Source organism: Mustelus asterias, unplaced genomic scaffold (assembly GCF_964213995.1).
Source record: "Mustelus asterias unplaced genomic scaffold, sMusAst1.hap1.1 HAP1_SCAFFOLD_201, whole genome shotgun sequence".
NCBI classification, from domain to species: domain Eukaryota; kingdom Metazoa; phylum Chordata; class Chondrichthyes; order Carcharhiniformes; family Triakidae; genus Mustelus; species Mustelus asterias.
Genome location: NW_027590192.1, coordinates 523,947 through 540,723, shown reverse-complemented (window position 1 = coordinate 540,723; position 16,777 = coordinate 523,947). Strand labels below are relative to the sequence as shown.

Here is a 16,777-nt window from a genome sequence, read left to right as displayed (position 1 = left end):
CAATAAATAAGAGGTTACACTTTGGCCTCAAATCAATGAGGACTCTGATCTCTGGGAAGGAAGGAAACCCTGGGAGGTGGGCGGGGAGGATTCACAAACACCCGCTGGAGGCCCCAACACCCCCAATAAGACCCATTGGTTTTATTGTCAGTCTGCAGACAGGAGCTGGAGAACTGAACCCAGACAGAGGAGAGGGAGGGAGAAAACTGGGAGTGGAGGAAAGAAATGGTGAGATGGGTTTGGATTTCAGCCCAGGGAGGAGGGAGAGTGTGTGGTACAGGGATTTACTGATTTGGGGGAACAAGAGAGGCAATTTTCTTTTTAGCATGGCCAATCAACCTAACCCGCACATCTTTGGACTGAATTTCTATCTCGATTGACCGTGACAATTTTTGTTAACTCCTTTTACAGGTGAGGTGAGGAAACATCACATAAAAATCAGATTGAGTATCGACTTATTTGGACCTGAATATCCTGAGACTTTGAACGTGGAAGGAGAAATGTTTGTCTGTTCTGCCTGGAGGAGAAGATTTCAAACATCAGTGTGACTGGAAAAGCACTGAGACACACACACCCAAGTGAGAGTGTTCCAGTGAACTGACTGGAAAAAGCTTAAACCAGTTACACAGCCTGAAAAAACATCACACCATTCACAGCTGGGAGAAACTGTACATAAATTGTGTGTGTGGACAAGACTTCAACTGATCATCCAACCTGGAGAGACACAAGGACACTGGCACTATGGAGAAACCATGGAAATGTGAGGACTGTGGGAAGGGATTCAATTATCCTTCCCATCTCGAAACTCATCGTCGCAGTCACACAGGAGAGAGACCGTTCATCTGCTGTGTGTGTGGAAAAGGTTTTGTTCAGTCACAACACCTGCAGTCACACCAACGCTCTCATTCCAATAAGAGACATTTAAAATGTTCCAACTGTGAGAAGAGCTTTAAGAGCAAAAAGCACTTGAAACAGCACCAACACACACACACTGGAGAGAGGCCATTCATCTGCTCTGTGTGTGGGAAGGGATTCACTCAGTCAGCCACACTGATGAGACACCAGCAGACTCACACGGGAAAAAGGCCGTTCACCTGCTCAGTGTGTGGGAAAGGATTCATTCAGTCATCCACCCTGCTGAGGCATCAGCGAGTTCACACTGGGGAGAGGCCGTTCCCTTGCTCCAAGTGTGGGAAGGAATTCACTCGGTTAGACACTCTCAGTTTGCATCAACATGTTCACACTGAAAAATTACTTTTTAAACATTACGAATGAGAGAAGAGTGAGTTGCAGACACACCAATGCATTTGTGTTGAAGAGTGGATGCTCACCTGCTCTGTCTGTGGGAAGGGACTTATTCAGTCACAACACCTATTGAGACATCAGTCAGTTTTTGTGCAAGGGTGGGATTCTGTCAATCACTTCCATTGTGTGTTTCTGCTCATGTTAAACTCCAACCCTGTTATAGGAGTTATTGATATTCTAGATAAATGTCACTAAGTCAGTTTTTATGGAAATGCGCAGTGCTGTGTTAATATTTCTCCAATGGAAGAGGAGACTAATTGATGTCCTGCTACCAGCTTCATTTGGGGCCTTTGCTCATTTCGAACTCTAGATTATTTCAGTTCTCACGCCTTCGGTTATTCTCGTGGACAATTCTCAGCTCCCCATATTTTCCAGAGTGTCTCTCCTGGTGCTGGGATCCAGGGAAGTTATCGGTCACAGTCCTGTGATCAATAAAGCTAAAACCAAGTCTGCTTGTTGTTTTTGACTCTTGGACTTCACCCCTGTCCCAAAACATCTCTCTCTTCTTTGATATGTGAATGGAACATGATGCCTGCAACCCTGGTTTAAATTGAAATCGTCTCAGCAAATTTAACAGGAGCCTGCAGGCTGACGAGATTGTGTTACACTGTCAGTGTGTTCCTCTGCTGCTCTGTATTTAACAGGAACCTGCAGGCTGATGAGACTGTGTTACACTATCAGTGTGTTCCTGTACTGCTCTGTATTTAACAGGAGCCTGCAAGCTGATGAGACAGTGTTACACTGTCAGTGTGTTCCTGTACTGCTCTGTATTTAACAGGAGCCTGCAGGCTGACGAGATTGTGTTACACTGTCAGTGTGTTCCTGTGCTGCTCTGTATTTAACAGGAGCCTGCAGGCTGATGAGACAGTGTAACACTATCAGTGTGTTCCTGTACTGCTCTGTATTTAACAGGAGCCTGCAGGCTGATGAGACAGTGTAACACTATCAGTGTGTTCCTCTACTGCTCTGTATTTAACAGGAGCCTGCTGGCTGATGAGACTGTGTTACACTGTCAGTGTGTTCCTGTACTGCTCTGTATTTAACAGGAGCCTGCAGGCTGATGAGACAGTGTAAACTGTCAGTGTGTTCCTGTACTGCTCTGTATTTAACAGGAGCCTGCAGGCTGATGAGACTGTGTTACACTGTCAGTGTGTTCCTGTACTGCTCTGTATTTAACAGGAGCCTGCAGGCTGATGAGACAGTGTTACACTGTCAGCGTGTTCCTCTGCTGCTCTGTATTTAACAGGAGCCTGCAAGCTGATGAGACAGTGTTACACTGTCAGTGTGTTCCTGTACTGCTCTGTATTTAACAGGAGCCTGCAGGCTGATTAGACTCTTCTCCGGTCAGTGTGCTCCTGTACAGTGGAGCCTTTGCTGTTATGAAATGTGGGTGAAAAGTAATGAGCCTCATATCCTTGCTCATGTTGCTGTGATTGTGCAGAAAGGGGATGTGTAAAGAGCTGGTCTTTGTGTGGAGATATGAACCAAGGAAATGGTATGTGTTTGTGACAGTGACACAACCTGTGCTCACACTCAGAACAATGCACAGATATCATTCTGGTTACAGTTTGAACAGGGTCAGATCACAACTGTCGTGAACAATTTAAACATGAATATCTCTCGTGTAGCTGCAGCTTGTTAGATCAGAGCTGAGGAGGAGAGAGTTCTGAATCCACTGTATTATCTCTGTTCTCCAGACTGGGTAACTTTTTAAATCGAATGATATTTCATTCAAGAAACAGGATCACAGCCAAAAGGCTGAATTGCTTTGTAACTTGTATCAAAAAATCATAAAATTCAGGTACAGACTAAATAATCATGTTAAACACATGGAAACTGTGACAATCCAGTAATAATAACAATTAACAAATTCATCAGGTAATAGGAAAGTGGTAAACAGGATATTAAAGAAGGAATATTGAATTAGATTATGTTAAAATTACAGACCAATACACCATTACAGGCTCGGAGATGCATATAAATTTCATATAAAAGGCAGGCAGTGGCAGAGTGATATTGTCGCTGGACTAGTAATCAAGAGTCCCAGGTAATACTTCAGGGACCAGGGTTCGAATCCCATCACGGCAGGTGGTGAAATCTGAATTCAATAAAAATCTGGAGTTAAAAGTCTCATGACCATGAAACTGTTGTCGATTGTTGTAAAAAAAACCCATCTGGTTCACGAATGTGTTTAGGGAAGGAAATCTGCCGTCCTTACCTGGTCTGGCACATCTTTGACTCCAGATCCACAGCAATGTGGTTGACTCTTAAATGCCCTCTGCAATGGCCTAGCAATCCGCTCAGTTCAAGGGTAATTAGGGTGGGTACTAAATGCTGGCCAAGCCAGTGACATCCACATCCCATGAATGAATTTTTAAAAAGTACTTCACTGAGTACTGGAACCATGTGAGGAATTACTCTGTCTGTATTATTGCAGTGCTGTTAATAAAGTCAGTAAAAGACAATCTGTTGTTGGGAGCTTGATTATCAGCGGCTGAAACCACAAGGTTCAATATTTAGAGTCAATAAGATGAACAAAGAAACACATCAGGGCCCAATACTCCAGCTGGATACTCACAGGAGAAAGTCTGTTATCTAAAACCTTGAGTGGAGAGAACAGAGAAAGATCCCAACTGTAAAAAACCCTCAAATTATTTATAAATAGTTTTCTAATGTTGACAGATTTCAAGTCAGTTTCTATCACTGAAGTCAATGGCAGGTGAGAGATGGCCAAAGGTTCCAGATAGAAATGTAACTTGATGTTATCATTACCTTACATTGGTAGATTCAGGATTTTCACACAAACATTTTCAATCTTCGTACTATTTTCAGACTGTAAAGTTAAACCTGCCGTTTTACTTTGTCAGGAACAGATCCCAGTTTTACACCAATCTCTGATTTGACACCATGTTTCCAGCATTCTTTCTGACTCTAAATATAGTTGTAAAGGAGCTTCTGTTCCATATCTAAGAGCTCTAAACCATGGAAGAGAGTGGCTTTCTTACACACATCAGGATTAACCCACACATTCAGTCTTCAATATGATTAAAAGCAGAATCTAATTCTTGCAGTCATTTGTGAACTCGCTGGTGTGTCACAAGCTGTGATGACAGAGTGAATCAAAGAACAAAGAACAGTACAGCACAGGAAACAGGCCCTTCGACCCTCCAAGCCTGTGCCGCTCCTTGGTCCAACTAGACCAATCGTTTGTATCCCTCCATTCCCTTCCCACACATTGAGCAGGTGAACGGCCTCTCCCCAGTGTGAACTCGCTGGTGTCTCAGCAGATGGGATGACTGAGTGAATCCCTTCCCACAGTCAGAGCAGGTGAACGGCCTCTCTCCAGTGTGAACTTTCTGGTGTTTCAGGAGTTGGGATGACTGAGAGAATCTTTTCCCACATACGGAGCAGGTGAATGGCCCCTCCCCAGTGTAAACTCGCTGGTGTTTGAGGAGTTGGGATGACTGAGAGAATCTTTTCCCACAAACGGAGCAGGTGAATGGTCTCTCCCCAGTGTGAACTCGCTGGTGCAACAGAAGCTGGTATGACTGAGTGAATCCCTTCCCACACTCAGAGCAGATGAATGGCCTCTCCCCAGTGTGAACCTGCTGGTGTGTCCGAAGGTGGTGTGGTTGAGTGAATCACTTTCCACACACAGAGCAGATGAATGGCCTCGCCCCAGTGTGACTTCGCTGGTGTGTGAGCAAGTCAGATGACTGAACAAATCTCTTCCCACACTCAGAGCAGATGAACAGTCTCTCCCCAGTGTGAAGTCGTTCGTGTATTTGCAGATACCTTTTGCTCTTAAAGCTCTTATCGCAGTCAGAACATTAAAAAAGTCTCTGATCACTGTGTACATGTTGATGTTCAGTGAGCTGGCATGACTGAGTGAATTCGTTGCCACACACAGGCCTGATGAATGCGCTCTCCTCAGTGTGAACTTGCTCATGCGCCAGCAGGTCACGAGTCAGCAAATTCCTTCCCACACATGGAGCATCTGAACGGCCTCTCCCCAGAATGAACTGGCTGGTGTGTCGACAGACTGGATAACTGAGTAAATCCATCTCCACACATGGAGAAGGTGAACGGTCCCTCCGCAGTGTGACTGTATTGATCATTTCCCAGTTCAAATGGGAACATTAATCCCATCCCACAATCACCATATGTCCATGCTTTCTCCATAATTCAGTTATTCATTTGTCTCTCCAGGTTGGATGTTCAGTTGGAGCCTCACACAGAATACCTGTACATTTCTCCGCATTGTGAAAGGTATGATGTTTTTTCAGGCTGTGTAACTGGTCTTTCCACAGTCTGGTCACTGGAACACTCACTCAGGTGAGTGTGTGTGTCTTGATGCTTTTCCAGTCACACTGATGTTTGAAATCTTTTCCCGCAGACAGAACTAACATTTCTCCTTCCACATTCAGAGGTCGATGATATTCAGTCCCTGATGAATCGAGTGATTCTGTCAGATTTTGACATGACGTTTGTTCTGACTTTCCCATCTGGAACTCCTCTCCCTCTAACGACACAGTAGCACAGTGGTTAGCACTGCTGCTTCACAGCTCCAGGGACCTGGGTTCGATTCCCGGCTCGGGTCACTATCTGTGTGGAGTTTGCACATTTTCCTCATGTCTGCATGGGTTTCCTCCGGGTGCTCCAGTTTTCTCCCACAGTCCAAAGATGTGCGGGTTCGGTTGATTGGCCATGCTAAAATTGCCCCTTAGTGTCCTGGGATGCGTGGATTAGATACCTCTGAACAAAAAAACTGAATTTGAAAATCTGGCCACTGCCTGAAGTATTGGAACCACGCAGGGATGATAAGATCTTCAGACAGAGACACCACCCCCCCACCCCCAAACACACACGCACACATGCACCCGCACACACACGCACTTCATGATCTGTTGGTAAGATTTCCTGAAACCCCAGAAGCTGGCTTTTATCAGGTGGCACATGGGACATTATACTGGGATAGCAGTGTTAGTGTGTAGATGTGATATGTTATATGTGGTTTAATTAACCTGTGGAAATGCCTGGTGAAGCTGCATTGAAGAACGGGTCCCTGATATGCTCAGCTGATCTAACAGAACAACATTGACTGATTAATGTGGTCAGTAGAATGGGACAACATTTTAAATCATCAAGGTATTGACACAGACTCCACAGACAAACTGACGTTAAAATAAACAGGACAGAATTAAAGACACTGAAATCGATCAGAAGAGTAAAATTAAACTGAAGAGGCATATAGAAAATATCCACAAGATGGATTTGGGTGAAAAGGGAGTTGAGAATCTTTAAAGTTGAACTTTTGTTTCAACCAGAGGTACTTACCACAAATCAGTAATATAGATTTGCAAGTGATGATCTACAGTTCAGGATAAATCAACGTCAACCGGTATCACATTTTAGTGAAAATGTGTTTCTGTTGCTGATTCTGATCATTCTCGTTGCTTTAATATGTCATCAATATTAAGTAATCAAGAAATTAGGGAAAAACAATTGTAGCTTCGGAATAGCTGCATTAATCAGAAATCAGTTTGTGAGAATCAATAAGAATTTTCCCTTCTCAAGGTGGGAGATTGACAACTGATAAAATATGAAGGCATTTCTTAAATATTACCGGAATGGTTCATTCCCCCTCTCACTTCCATAGCAGTTGCTGGGTGACAAACACAGGACAGGCCTGTTATCACTGTCCAGGATATGTCTCCCTCACAGACAATGAAACAAGATATTTCTAACTCTGATACAATTTGATCTCATGACTTGGATGGCCAGCCATGATCCTCATGAATGGTGGAGCAGGCTTGTAGGGCCAAATGGCCTCCTCCTGCTCCTATTTTCTCTGTTTCTACAAGTAAAGAGAGTGCAGAGGAGGTTTACCAGGATGTTGCCTGGTATGGAAAGGCTTAGTTATAAGGAGAGATTGGGTAAACTGGGGTTGTTCTCACTGGAAAGACGGAGGATGAGGGGTGACCTAATAGAGGTGTATAAAATTATGAAAGGCATAGATAGGGTGAACAGTGGGAAGCTTTTTCCCAGGTCGGTGGTGACGTTCACGAGGGGTCATAGGTTCAAGGTGAGGTGGGGGGGAGGTTTAACACGGATATCAGAAGGACGTATTTTACACAGAGGGTGGTGGGGGCCTGGAATGCGCTGCCGGGCAAGGTGGTGGAGGCAGACACACTGGGAACGTTTAAGACTTATCTAGATAGCCACATGAACGGAGTGGGAATGGAGGGATACAAAAGAATGGTCTAGTTTGGACCAGGGAGCGGCGCGGGCTTGGAGGGCCGAAGGGCCTGTTCCTGTGCTGTATTGTTCTTTGTTAAACTATTTGTGTTAAGGTTAAAACAGGCTCTCAAGGAAAATAACCATCACTTTGGACAAGGAAGAGATTTCAAAGTGATCTTCAGCCCAACATCCATTCTCTGGTTCACACCAGTGAACAGTTCAGAGGAGACTGAAGCTATTAGCAATGGAGACCAACATTTAATCTGTGTCATTGGTTTGTCCTCGGGAACTGGGAAACTGCTCTCACAGTCATGGATCAATTTTTTTTTTCATTCCATTATGCATCATTATTAGCTGTTGTTTCATAATAAACCAATCTAAAACTCACACATGAGCTCAAGCCCCTCTTTTGGGGAATCAGATTCCCCTGGATCAAGTCTTACCAAACACTGCGTGCACTTCCAGTTGCCATATTAAAAAAAGTTGAGGCATTAGAAAGGGAACAGAGAAAATTTACAATAATTATATCAGAAATGTGTAGGTACTAGATTCTAGGAAAGGATCGACAACCTGGGTCTCTTTTTGTTCAGACTGCAAAAGCTTCAATCCACCAAGCGAACTACTAGGATATACCCGTTCCCTCCATTTACTGTGGATAATGGGCCTGTATAATCAACCTGCAAAGTTTCCCAGGGAACATCATTCAGATGGGATGTGTCCATTTGGACATTTTATTTCACAGAGTCAGATTAATTTGGACACAGGTTCAGGTGGTGAGGAACATCCTCGTGCTTCCTCAGCCACCGGTAGTAATTATGAACATAAGAATGAATCAAAAGAGAAACACTTCCTAATTTAATCCCGAAACTAAACTAGTTGTTTTGTAAGACATCACAATGCAGCAAGTTAAATTCAATCCACCTTGTAGGATTGTTGAGTCCTTACTCGCTGTGAGCCATAAGGGAAAGTTGTTCCTATGGTGTACGGCCTATCTGACCACAGTCACATCAGAGTCAGGATCGTGACAAGTTTTAAAATCAGGTTTAACTGGAGTCTGTCAGACCAGTGTTAATGATTATGTTTTGGGTGAAGCCCATGGAATCTCCTCTAAAGCAGCTTTCTTGGTGAGTCAGTCTGCCTGGTTCTTACCATCACCCTCTTCACTAACTCCTGCTGCTGATCTACCTTCACCTTACAAATAGCAATTTGTCCCGGACACTTACCAGCAACTTCCCCAATCATTCAGAGTTTGGAATGGTGGGCGATTTTTTTTTGCCAGAGAAGCTGCAGTGGAGAGTGACAGTTGGTGTCTCAGTGAGGGAGTGTTGCTCGGGCTGCAGTAGAGTGTGACAGTTGGTGTCTCAGTGAGGGAGTGCTGCTCGGGCTGCAGTGGAGAGTGACAGTTGGTGTCTCAGTGAGGGAGTGCTGCTCGGGCTGCAGTGGAGAGTGACAGTTGGTGTCTCAGTGAGGGAGTGCTGCTCGGGCTGCAGTAGAGTGTGACAGTTGGTGTCTCAGTGAGGGAGTGTTGCTCGGGCTGCAGTGGAGAGTGACAGTTGGTGTCTCAGTGTGGGAGTGCTGCTCGGGCTGCAGTAGAGTGTGACAGTTGGTGTCTCAGTGAGGGAGTGTTGCTCGGGCTGCAGTGGAGAGTGACAGTTGGGGAAGTGTGGGGAAGTTTTTTTTTTTGTTTTCTTTTTTTCTTGCTGGTAATGGCTTCAGGGATGGCAGTTCAGGCAGTATGCTGCATCTCCTGTGGGATGTATGTGGTGAGGAAATCCAGTAGTGTTTCAGGAGATTTTAGTTGTAAGAAGTGCATTAGATTGCAGCTTCTGGAGGAGCGTGTAAAGGAGCTGGAGGGGGAGGTAGAGGAACTCCGCATAATTCGGGAGGCGGAGGTGGAAGTTGATAGGAGTTATAGAGAAATAGTAACTCCTAGAAATGAGGCTTGGGTCAATGCCAGGAGGAGGGGTAAGAAGCAATCGGGAAGACAATCCCCTGGGGCGGTTCCCCTCCATAATAGGTTTTCAGTGCTGGAGGCTACAGTTGAGGAGGAATCAACTGAGCATAGAGAGCAGATCTCTGGGGGTGAGCCGAGTGAGAAAGCTCAGGTGGTTAGGGGCTGTAAAAGACTGGGCCTTGTGATTGGGGACTCCACAATTAAGGAGACAGATAGGAGGGTCGGAACTAAAGGTAGGGACTCAGGGTTGGTGTGTTGCCTACCAGGGGCTGGGGTCCGGGATGTGTCTGACAGGGTATTCAGGACTCTTAGGGGGGAGGGAGATAAACCACAAGTTATTGTACATGTGGGGACACACGACATAGGGAGGATAGGGGAAGGGGATATTAGGCAGGGATTTATGGAGTTGGGGTGGAAACTAAAGGCCAAGACTGACAGAGTGGTTATCTCTGGACTCTTGCCTGTACCACGGGATAGTTTAGAGAGGAATAGGGAGAGGGAAGGTTTGAATTCATGGCTGAGGGGATGGTGCAGGAGGGCGGGGTTCAGGTACTTAAGCAATTGGGGCTCGTACTGGGGAAGGTGTGACCTCTATGAGAAGGATGGTCTACACCTTAATCAGAAGGGGACCAATATCCTGGGGGGTAAATTTGCTAAGGCCATGCAGGGAGGTTTAAACTGATTCGGGGGGGGGGGAGGGATCCTGAGTAGTGGGGCTGAAAGTGAGGGATGCATGGATGGGGACTGCAATGCACGGCATTGCAGAGGTGGGGTGGAGCAGGGTTTGAAATGTGTATACTTCAATGCCAGGAGTATTCGCAATAAAGTGGGTGAACTTGCAGCGTGGATCAGTACCTGGGACTTCGATGTTGTGGCTATTTCAGAGACATGGATAGAGCAGGGGCAGGAATGGATGCTGCAGGTCCCGGGGTTCAAATGTTTTAGTCGAAGTAGGGAAGGAGGTAGAAGAGGGGGAGGGGTAGCATTATTGGTCAGAGATTGTATCACAGTGTCAGAGAGGAGGTTTGATGAGGACTTATCTGTTGAGGTAGTATGGGCGGAGATTAGAAATAGGAGAGGAGAGGTCACCCTGTTGGGAGTCTTTTATAGACCTCCTAAAAGTTCTAGAGAGGTTGAGGAAAGGATTGCGGAGTCAATCCTGCTTAGGAGTGAAAGTAATAGGGCAATTGTTATGGGGGATTTTAACTTGACTAATATTGACTGGAATTGTTATAGCTCTAGCTCGTTAGAGGGGTCAGTTTTTGTTCAAAGCGTGCAGGAAGGTTTTTTGACTCAGTATGTAGACAGGCCAACTAGAGGTGAGGCTATATTGGATCTGGTGCTGGGAAATGAGCCAGACCAGGTGCTAGACTTGGAAGTTGGTGTGCATTTTGGTGATAGTGACCACAATTCGGTTACGTTCACCTTAGTGATGGAAAGGGATAGGCATGAACCTCGGGCCAATGGTTTTAGCTGGGGGAAGGGTAATTATGAGGCTATTAGGAGAGAATTAGGAAACATAGGTTGGACTAGGAGATTACAGGGACTGGGAACGTCCGACATGTGGAGTTTTTTCAAGGAGCAGCTACTGCGAGTCTGTGATAGGTATGTCCCTGTCAGGCAAGGAGGAATTGGTAGGGCTAGGGAACCGTGGTGCACCAAAAAAGTTTCTTTGTTGGTTAAAAAGAAAAAGGAGGCTTATGTTCGGATGAGACGTGAGCACTCGGGTAGTGCACTAGAAAGCTTTAGATTGGCTAAGAGGGAGTTGAAGAGCGAGCTTAGAAGGGCTAAAAGGGGACATGAGAAGACTTTGGCGGATAGGGTTAAAGAGAATCCTAAGGCGTTCTATAGGTATGTCAAGAACAGAAGGTTGGTTAGGGCAAGTTTAGGGCCAGTTATAGATGGCAGAGGGAAGTTATGTGTGGAACCGGAGGAGATTGGTGAAGCATTGAACCAATATTTCTCTTCGGTGTTCACGCAAGGGGACATGAATATAGCTGAGGAGGACACTGGGTTGCAAGGGAGTAGAATAGACAGTATTACAGTTGATAAGGAGGATGTGCAGGATATTCTGGAGGGTCTGAAAATAGATAAATCCCCTGGTCCGGATGGGATTTATCCAAGGATTCTCTGGGAGGCAAGAGAAGTGATTGCAGAGCCTCTGGCTCTGATCTTCAGGTCGTCGTTGGCCTCTGGTATAGTACCAGAAGATTGGAGGTTAGCGAATGTTGTCCCATTGTTTAAGAAGGGGAACAGAGACTTCCCCGGGAATTATAGACCGGTGAGTCTCACTTCTGTTGTCGGCAAGATGTTGGAAAAAATTATAAGGGATAGGATTTATAGTTATTTGGAGAGTAATGAATTGATAGGTGATAGTCAGCATGGTTTTGTGGCAGGTAGGTCGTGCCTTACTAACCTTATTGAGTTTTTTGAGAAAGTGACCAAGGAGGTGGATGGGGGCAAGGCAGTGGACGTGGTATATATGGATTTTAGTAAGGCGTTTGATAAGGTTCACCATGGTAGGCTTCTGCAGAAAATGCAGATGTATGGGATTGGGGGTGATCTAGGAAATTGGATCAGGAATTGGCTAGCGGATAGGAAACAGAGGGTGGTGGTTGATAGTAAATATTCATCATGGAGTGCGGTTACAAGTGGTGTACCTCAGGGATCTGTTTTGGGGCCACTGCTGTTTGTAATATTTATTAATGATCTGGATGAGGGTATAGTTGGGTGGATTAGCAAATTTGCTGATGACACCAAAGTCGGTGGTGTGGTAGACAGTGAGGAAGGGTGTCGTAGTTTGCAGGAAGACTTAGACAGGTTGCAAAGTTGGGCCGAGAGGTGGCGGATGGAGTTTAATGCGGAGAAGTGTGAGGTAATTCACTTTGGTAGGAATAACAGATGTGTTGAGTATAGGGCTAACGGGAGGACTTTGAATAGTGTGGAGGAGCAGAGGGATCTAGGTGTATGTGTGCATAGATCCCTGAAAGTTGGGAATCAAGTAGATAAGGTTGTTAAGAAGGCATATGGTGTCTTGGCGTTTATTGGTAGGGGGATTGAATTTAGGAGTCGTAGCGTTATGTTGCAACTGTACACAACTCTGGTGCGGCCGCACTTGGAGTACTGTGTGCAGTTCTGGTCCCCACATTACAGGAAGGATGTGGAGGCTTTGGAGAGGGTGCAGAGGAGGTTTACCAGGATGTTGCCTGGTATGGAGGGGAGATCCTATGAGGAGAGGCTGAGGGATTTGGGATTGTTTTCGCTGGAAAGGCGGCGGCTAAGAGGGGATCTTATTGAAACATATAAGATGATTAGAGGTTTAGATAGGGTGGATAGTGATAGCCTTTTTCCTCTGATGGAGAAATCCAGCACGAGGGGGCATGGCTTTAAATTGAGGGGGGGTAGTTATAGAACCGATGTCAGGGGTAGGTTCTTTACCCAGAGGGTGGTGAGGGATTGGAATGCCCTGCCAGCATCAGTAGTAAATGCGCCTAGTTTGGGGGCGTTTAAGAGATCCGTAGATAGGTTCATGGACGAAAAGAAATTGGTTTAGGTTGGAGGGTCACAGTTTTTTTTTTTAACTGGTCGGTGCAACATCGTGGGCCGAAGGGCCTGTTCTGCGCTGTAATGTTCTATGTTCTATGTTCTATGTTCTAAGCTGTTTCCAGTGAAGGAGGTCCAACTAATGAAACTTTCAGAATAATTGGTGATTCTATCAGTAATGGGCTGTATTGATGATGTCCTCAGATTTCTGGGCTAAATATTGTGGTGCCAATTTAAGCAGGATGCCACATACTGTCACTGGAAATCAACGACACAGCACCAGACTGACATGGACCTGATTCATAAAACCCAGATCAATCTACGAACTCTAATAGTCAAACAGGGATATGACTTTAACAGGATTGGACTTTGTCTCTTTCTTCTGAGAGGTATGTGGGATTCTTTAATGCTTCAATATCCCAGCCTAGTGATAATTGTGAAGTTTCAGGATATTAATGTCTTTACTTTGTAATCTCACAATTTGTCTACTCTTTAACACCAGGAGCACTCCCTTTATTCACAATGTTACCATGGCTTGTCCAGTCTGTAGAATCATCCAATTAAATTCTAACAGGTACTCTGTGCGTTTCACTCCAGTGAGCATTTAATATATGCTTAATAAACGGGACAATCAATCTTTGCACACAGGTGAATGTGTCTGAGATGTATCAACCTGGAATACCTTTTCCATTAAGCTCTCAGTTCATGAGAGCATATATATATTTGAGTCATAGAGGTTTACAGCCTGGAAACAGGCCCTTTGGCCCAACTTGTCCATGCCGCCCTTTTTTTTTAAACCCCTAAGCTAATCCCAATTGCCCACATTTGGCCCATATCCCTCTATACACATTGTACCCATGTAACTATCTAAATGCAAAGACAAAATTGTACCCGCCTCTACTACTACCTCTGGCAGCTTGTTCCAGACACTCACCACCCTCTGTGTGAAATGATTGCCCCTCTGGACACTTTTGTATCTCTCCTCTCTCACATTAAACCTATGCCCTCTAGTTTGAGACTCCCCTACCTTTGGGAAAAGATATTGACTATCTAGCTGATATGTGCCCCTCATTATTTTATAGACCTCGATAAGATCACCCCTCAGCCTCCTATGCTCCAGAGAAAAAAGTCCCATCTATCCAGCCTCTCCTTATAACTCAATCCATCAAGTCCCTGTAGCATCCGAGTAAATCTTTTCTGCACTCTTTCTAGTTTAATAACATCCTTTCTATAATAGGGTGACCAGAATTGCACACAGTATTCCAAACGGGGTCTTATTGTTCTGACTTTGCCAACAGGGCTATGGAATTTATTGGATAGATCTTCCAAAGGCCAGCACAGGCATACTGAGCTAAATGGTTTCCATCTGTGCTGTATCATTCTGTAAAACAATGAATATTCAGAATCAGGAAGAGACAGAACGAGAGGAACCAGTGACTGTGCGATTGAATCCAGCCAGAGTCAGCACCATCAGGGAAGGGGAAAGAGAGGAGACAGTGTTAAAGCTTCTAAATTTCTGTGTAGTCCCACAGGAGGACTTTGAGAAATTTAACATAGCAGATCATCAATTCGCAATAATTTGCGTTTTTAAAAATTAATTTATCTCAATCGCCAACAATGTTATTTTATATTCACTGTTTGAGGTTACAATGGCGCTGCTGTTAACCACCATTCCTTGCGGGTGTGAAAGTACCCTATTCACTCCACAGGAGCCAATGCGCATGCGCGATGTTGTATGTGGAGCATGCGCATTATCACTTTGCTCGGAGCCCTGCGAGTGCGGGAGTCGCTTTTTTCAACGGGTGAGAGTGTGTGGGGCGGAGGGAAGAATGAAGCCGGGAGTCAGGGTGGGGAGGGAGTGGAGGCTTCACAAACACCTGCTGTAGGCCGCAAGGTCCGAATAAGAGCCTGCGGGTCCCGGGTTTGCAGCTGCGGGGATTTTATCCGGGATCAGGCCCAGTGCCGCGGCCGCCATCTTTGTTCAGCGGGGAGCAGAGCGCATGCGCAATCAGTCGGCGGTGCTTCAGGGTCCCGGTGACCAGGAGAGGAAAGGTTTGACTCACTGACTGACAGGGCGGGTTAATTGGTGCTCTCTTCAGAGAGGGAAGGTGCTGCAGGGCGAATGTGCGGCCACCCGAATAACAGAAGAAAATATCATCAGAATTAGGAGCATGAGGAGGCCATTCGACCCATCAAGGTTGCTCTGCGATTCAATAAACTCATGGCTCATCTGATCAACAAGATGCTGGAAAATCTCAGGTGTAACAGCATCTGTGGAGAGAGAATAGAGCTAAAGTTTCAAGTCTGGATGACCCTTCGTCAGAGCTCATATGCTCATTGTCATAACTCAGTTTTCCTCCAGCCTCTCTCACCCTTAACTCCCTTGGAGGTGAAACTCCCGGTGCAAACACAGCCTTGAATATACTCAATGACCAGTCTCCACTGCCCACTGGGGGAGAGAACTCCATGGGCTACTGGCCATCTGAGAGATGCAATTGCTCCTCATCTCTGTCCCTTTTTTTAAACTGTCCCTCCAATTTTTGATTCCCTTTTGAGGGGAAACATTCTTTCAGCACTTACCCTATCAAGCACCCTCAGAATCATATATGCTTCAGTTAGATCTCCTCTCATTTATCTAAAATCCAATGAGTATCGACGCACCCTGTTAACCTTTCCTTAATAAACAAACTTCTTTATGCCAGGAATTATCTTAGTGGATCTTGTCTGAACTGCAACCTATGTCAGCATTTCAATCTTAAATAATCCTATGCTAGGAAACAGAAGGAGAGGATGTTATGAATTTATATTCTGGACTAACTAATGGATTTTGGAAACTCCTTTTACGGTTAGAAGGGGAGGATTTATACACAGCAATCTCAAACCAAGAAAAATATTTATCTCTTAATCTCTAACCACTGTTGACACATGACTCTTGTAATCTCCATTCGCAGGGAATTAGAAGATTTGAAGACTGCAATTGTTCTCCGACTCCAGTGCTTCTGGCATCTTTCCAGCTGCAGGTTCCAGCAGGAGGTTTTAAATTTGAGAACAGTGAAATTGTTCCAGAGGTGAGTATTATTGTGCATTCATCTACAGTTTAGAGTTTTTAGTGCTTTGCTCTGTTGTCTGAGAGAGGTTCCATGGCTCTGGGACTGGTGTGATTCACCAGCGAGTTCACACTGGGGGGAGGCTGTTCACCTGCATTGTGTGTGGGAAGGGATTCAGTCAGTCATCCACCTGCTGAGACACCAGCGAGTTCACAAGTGGTTACAGGGATTGGATTTTGCTGTTTTGCTGCTGTTAATCACATTCAAGATTGAACCATGTTCATTCATCTGAATCATCGATGCAGATTTGATGGGCTGAATAGTCTCTTTCTGCACTGTAGGGGTTCCACGGATTCTTAAAATTCTGTCCGAATTGAAGATAATTTCACTATTTCTGATTTCCGTCCATCTGGAGATAAATTCCACTCCTTTGTGAGCATTTTGATTGATTTGCTGGCTCGCAATGATGTTTCAAATTCATTATTCACTCTAAACCAGTGAGGAAAGAGTGTTCCACAGCAACTAGAATTGTCTGTTCTCAGTTTCTGAGCTGTACTGACTGTGATGACATTTGTAAACTCCTTTTACAGGATATTAAAAGGGGAGGATTTGCCAGAAGAAATCTCAAACGAAACTTCACGTCAAGCTCTGACAGAGTCACTCGTTCGGACGGGGAAAATCATCGCCC

The 16,777-nt window shown here is 45.1% G+C and overlaps 1 protein-coding gene across 1 annotated transcript in view; it reads left to right on the top strand.

Moving 5' to 3' along the window:
• The window catches only part of LOC144485607 (uncharacterized), a 37,471-nt gene that overhangs the window by 19,656 nt on the left and 1,038 nt on the right, over positions 1–16,777 (top strand). The window contains 1 exon segment of the mRNA XM_078203706.1: positions 863–1,169. Within this exon segment, the coding sequence (XP_078059832.1) occupies positions 863–1,169 (307 nt within the window).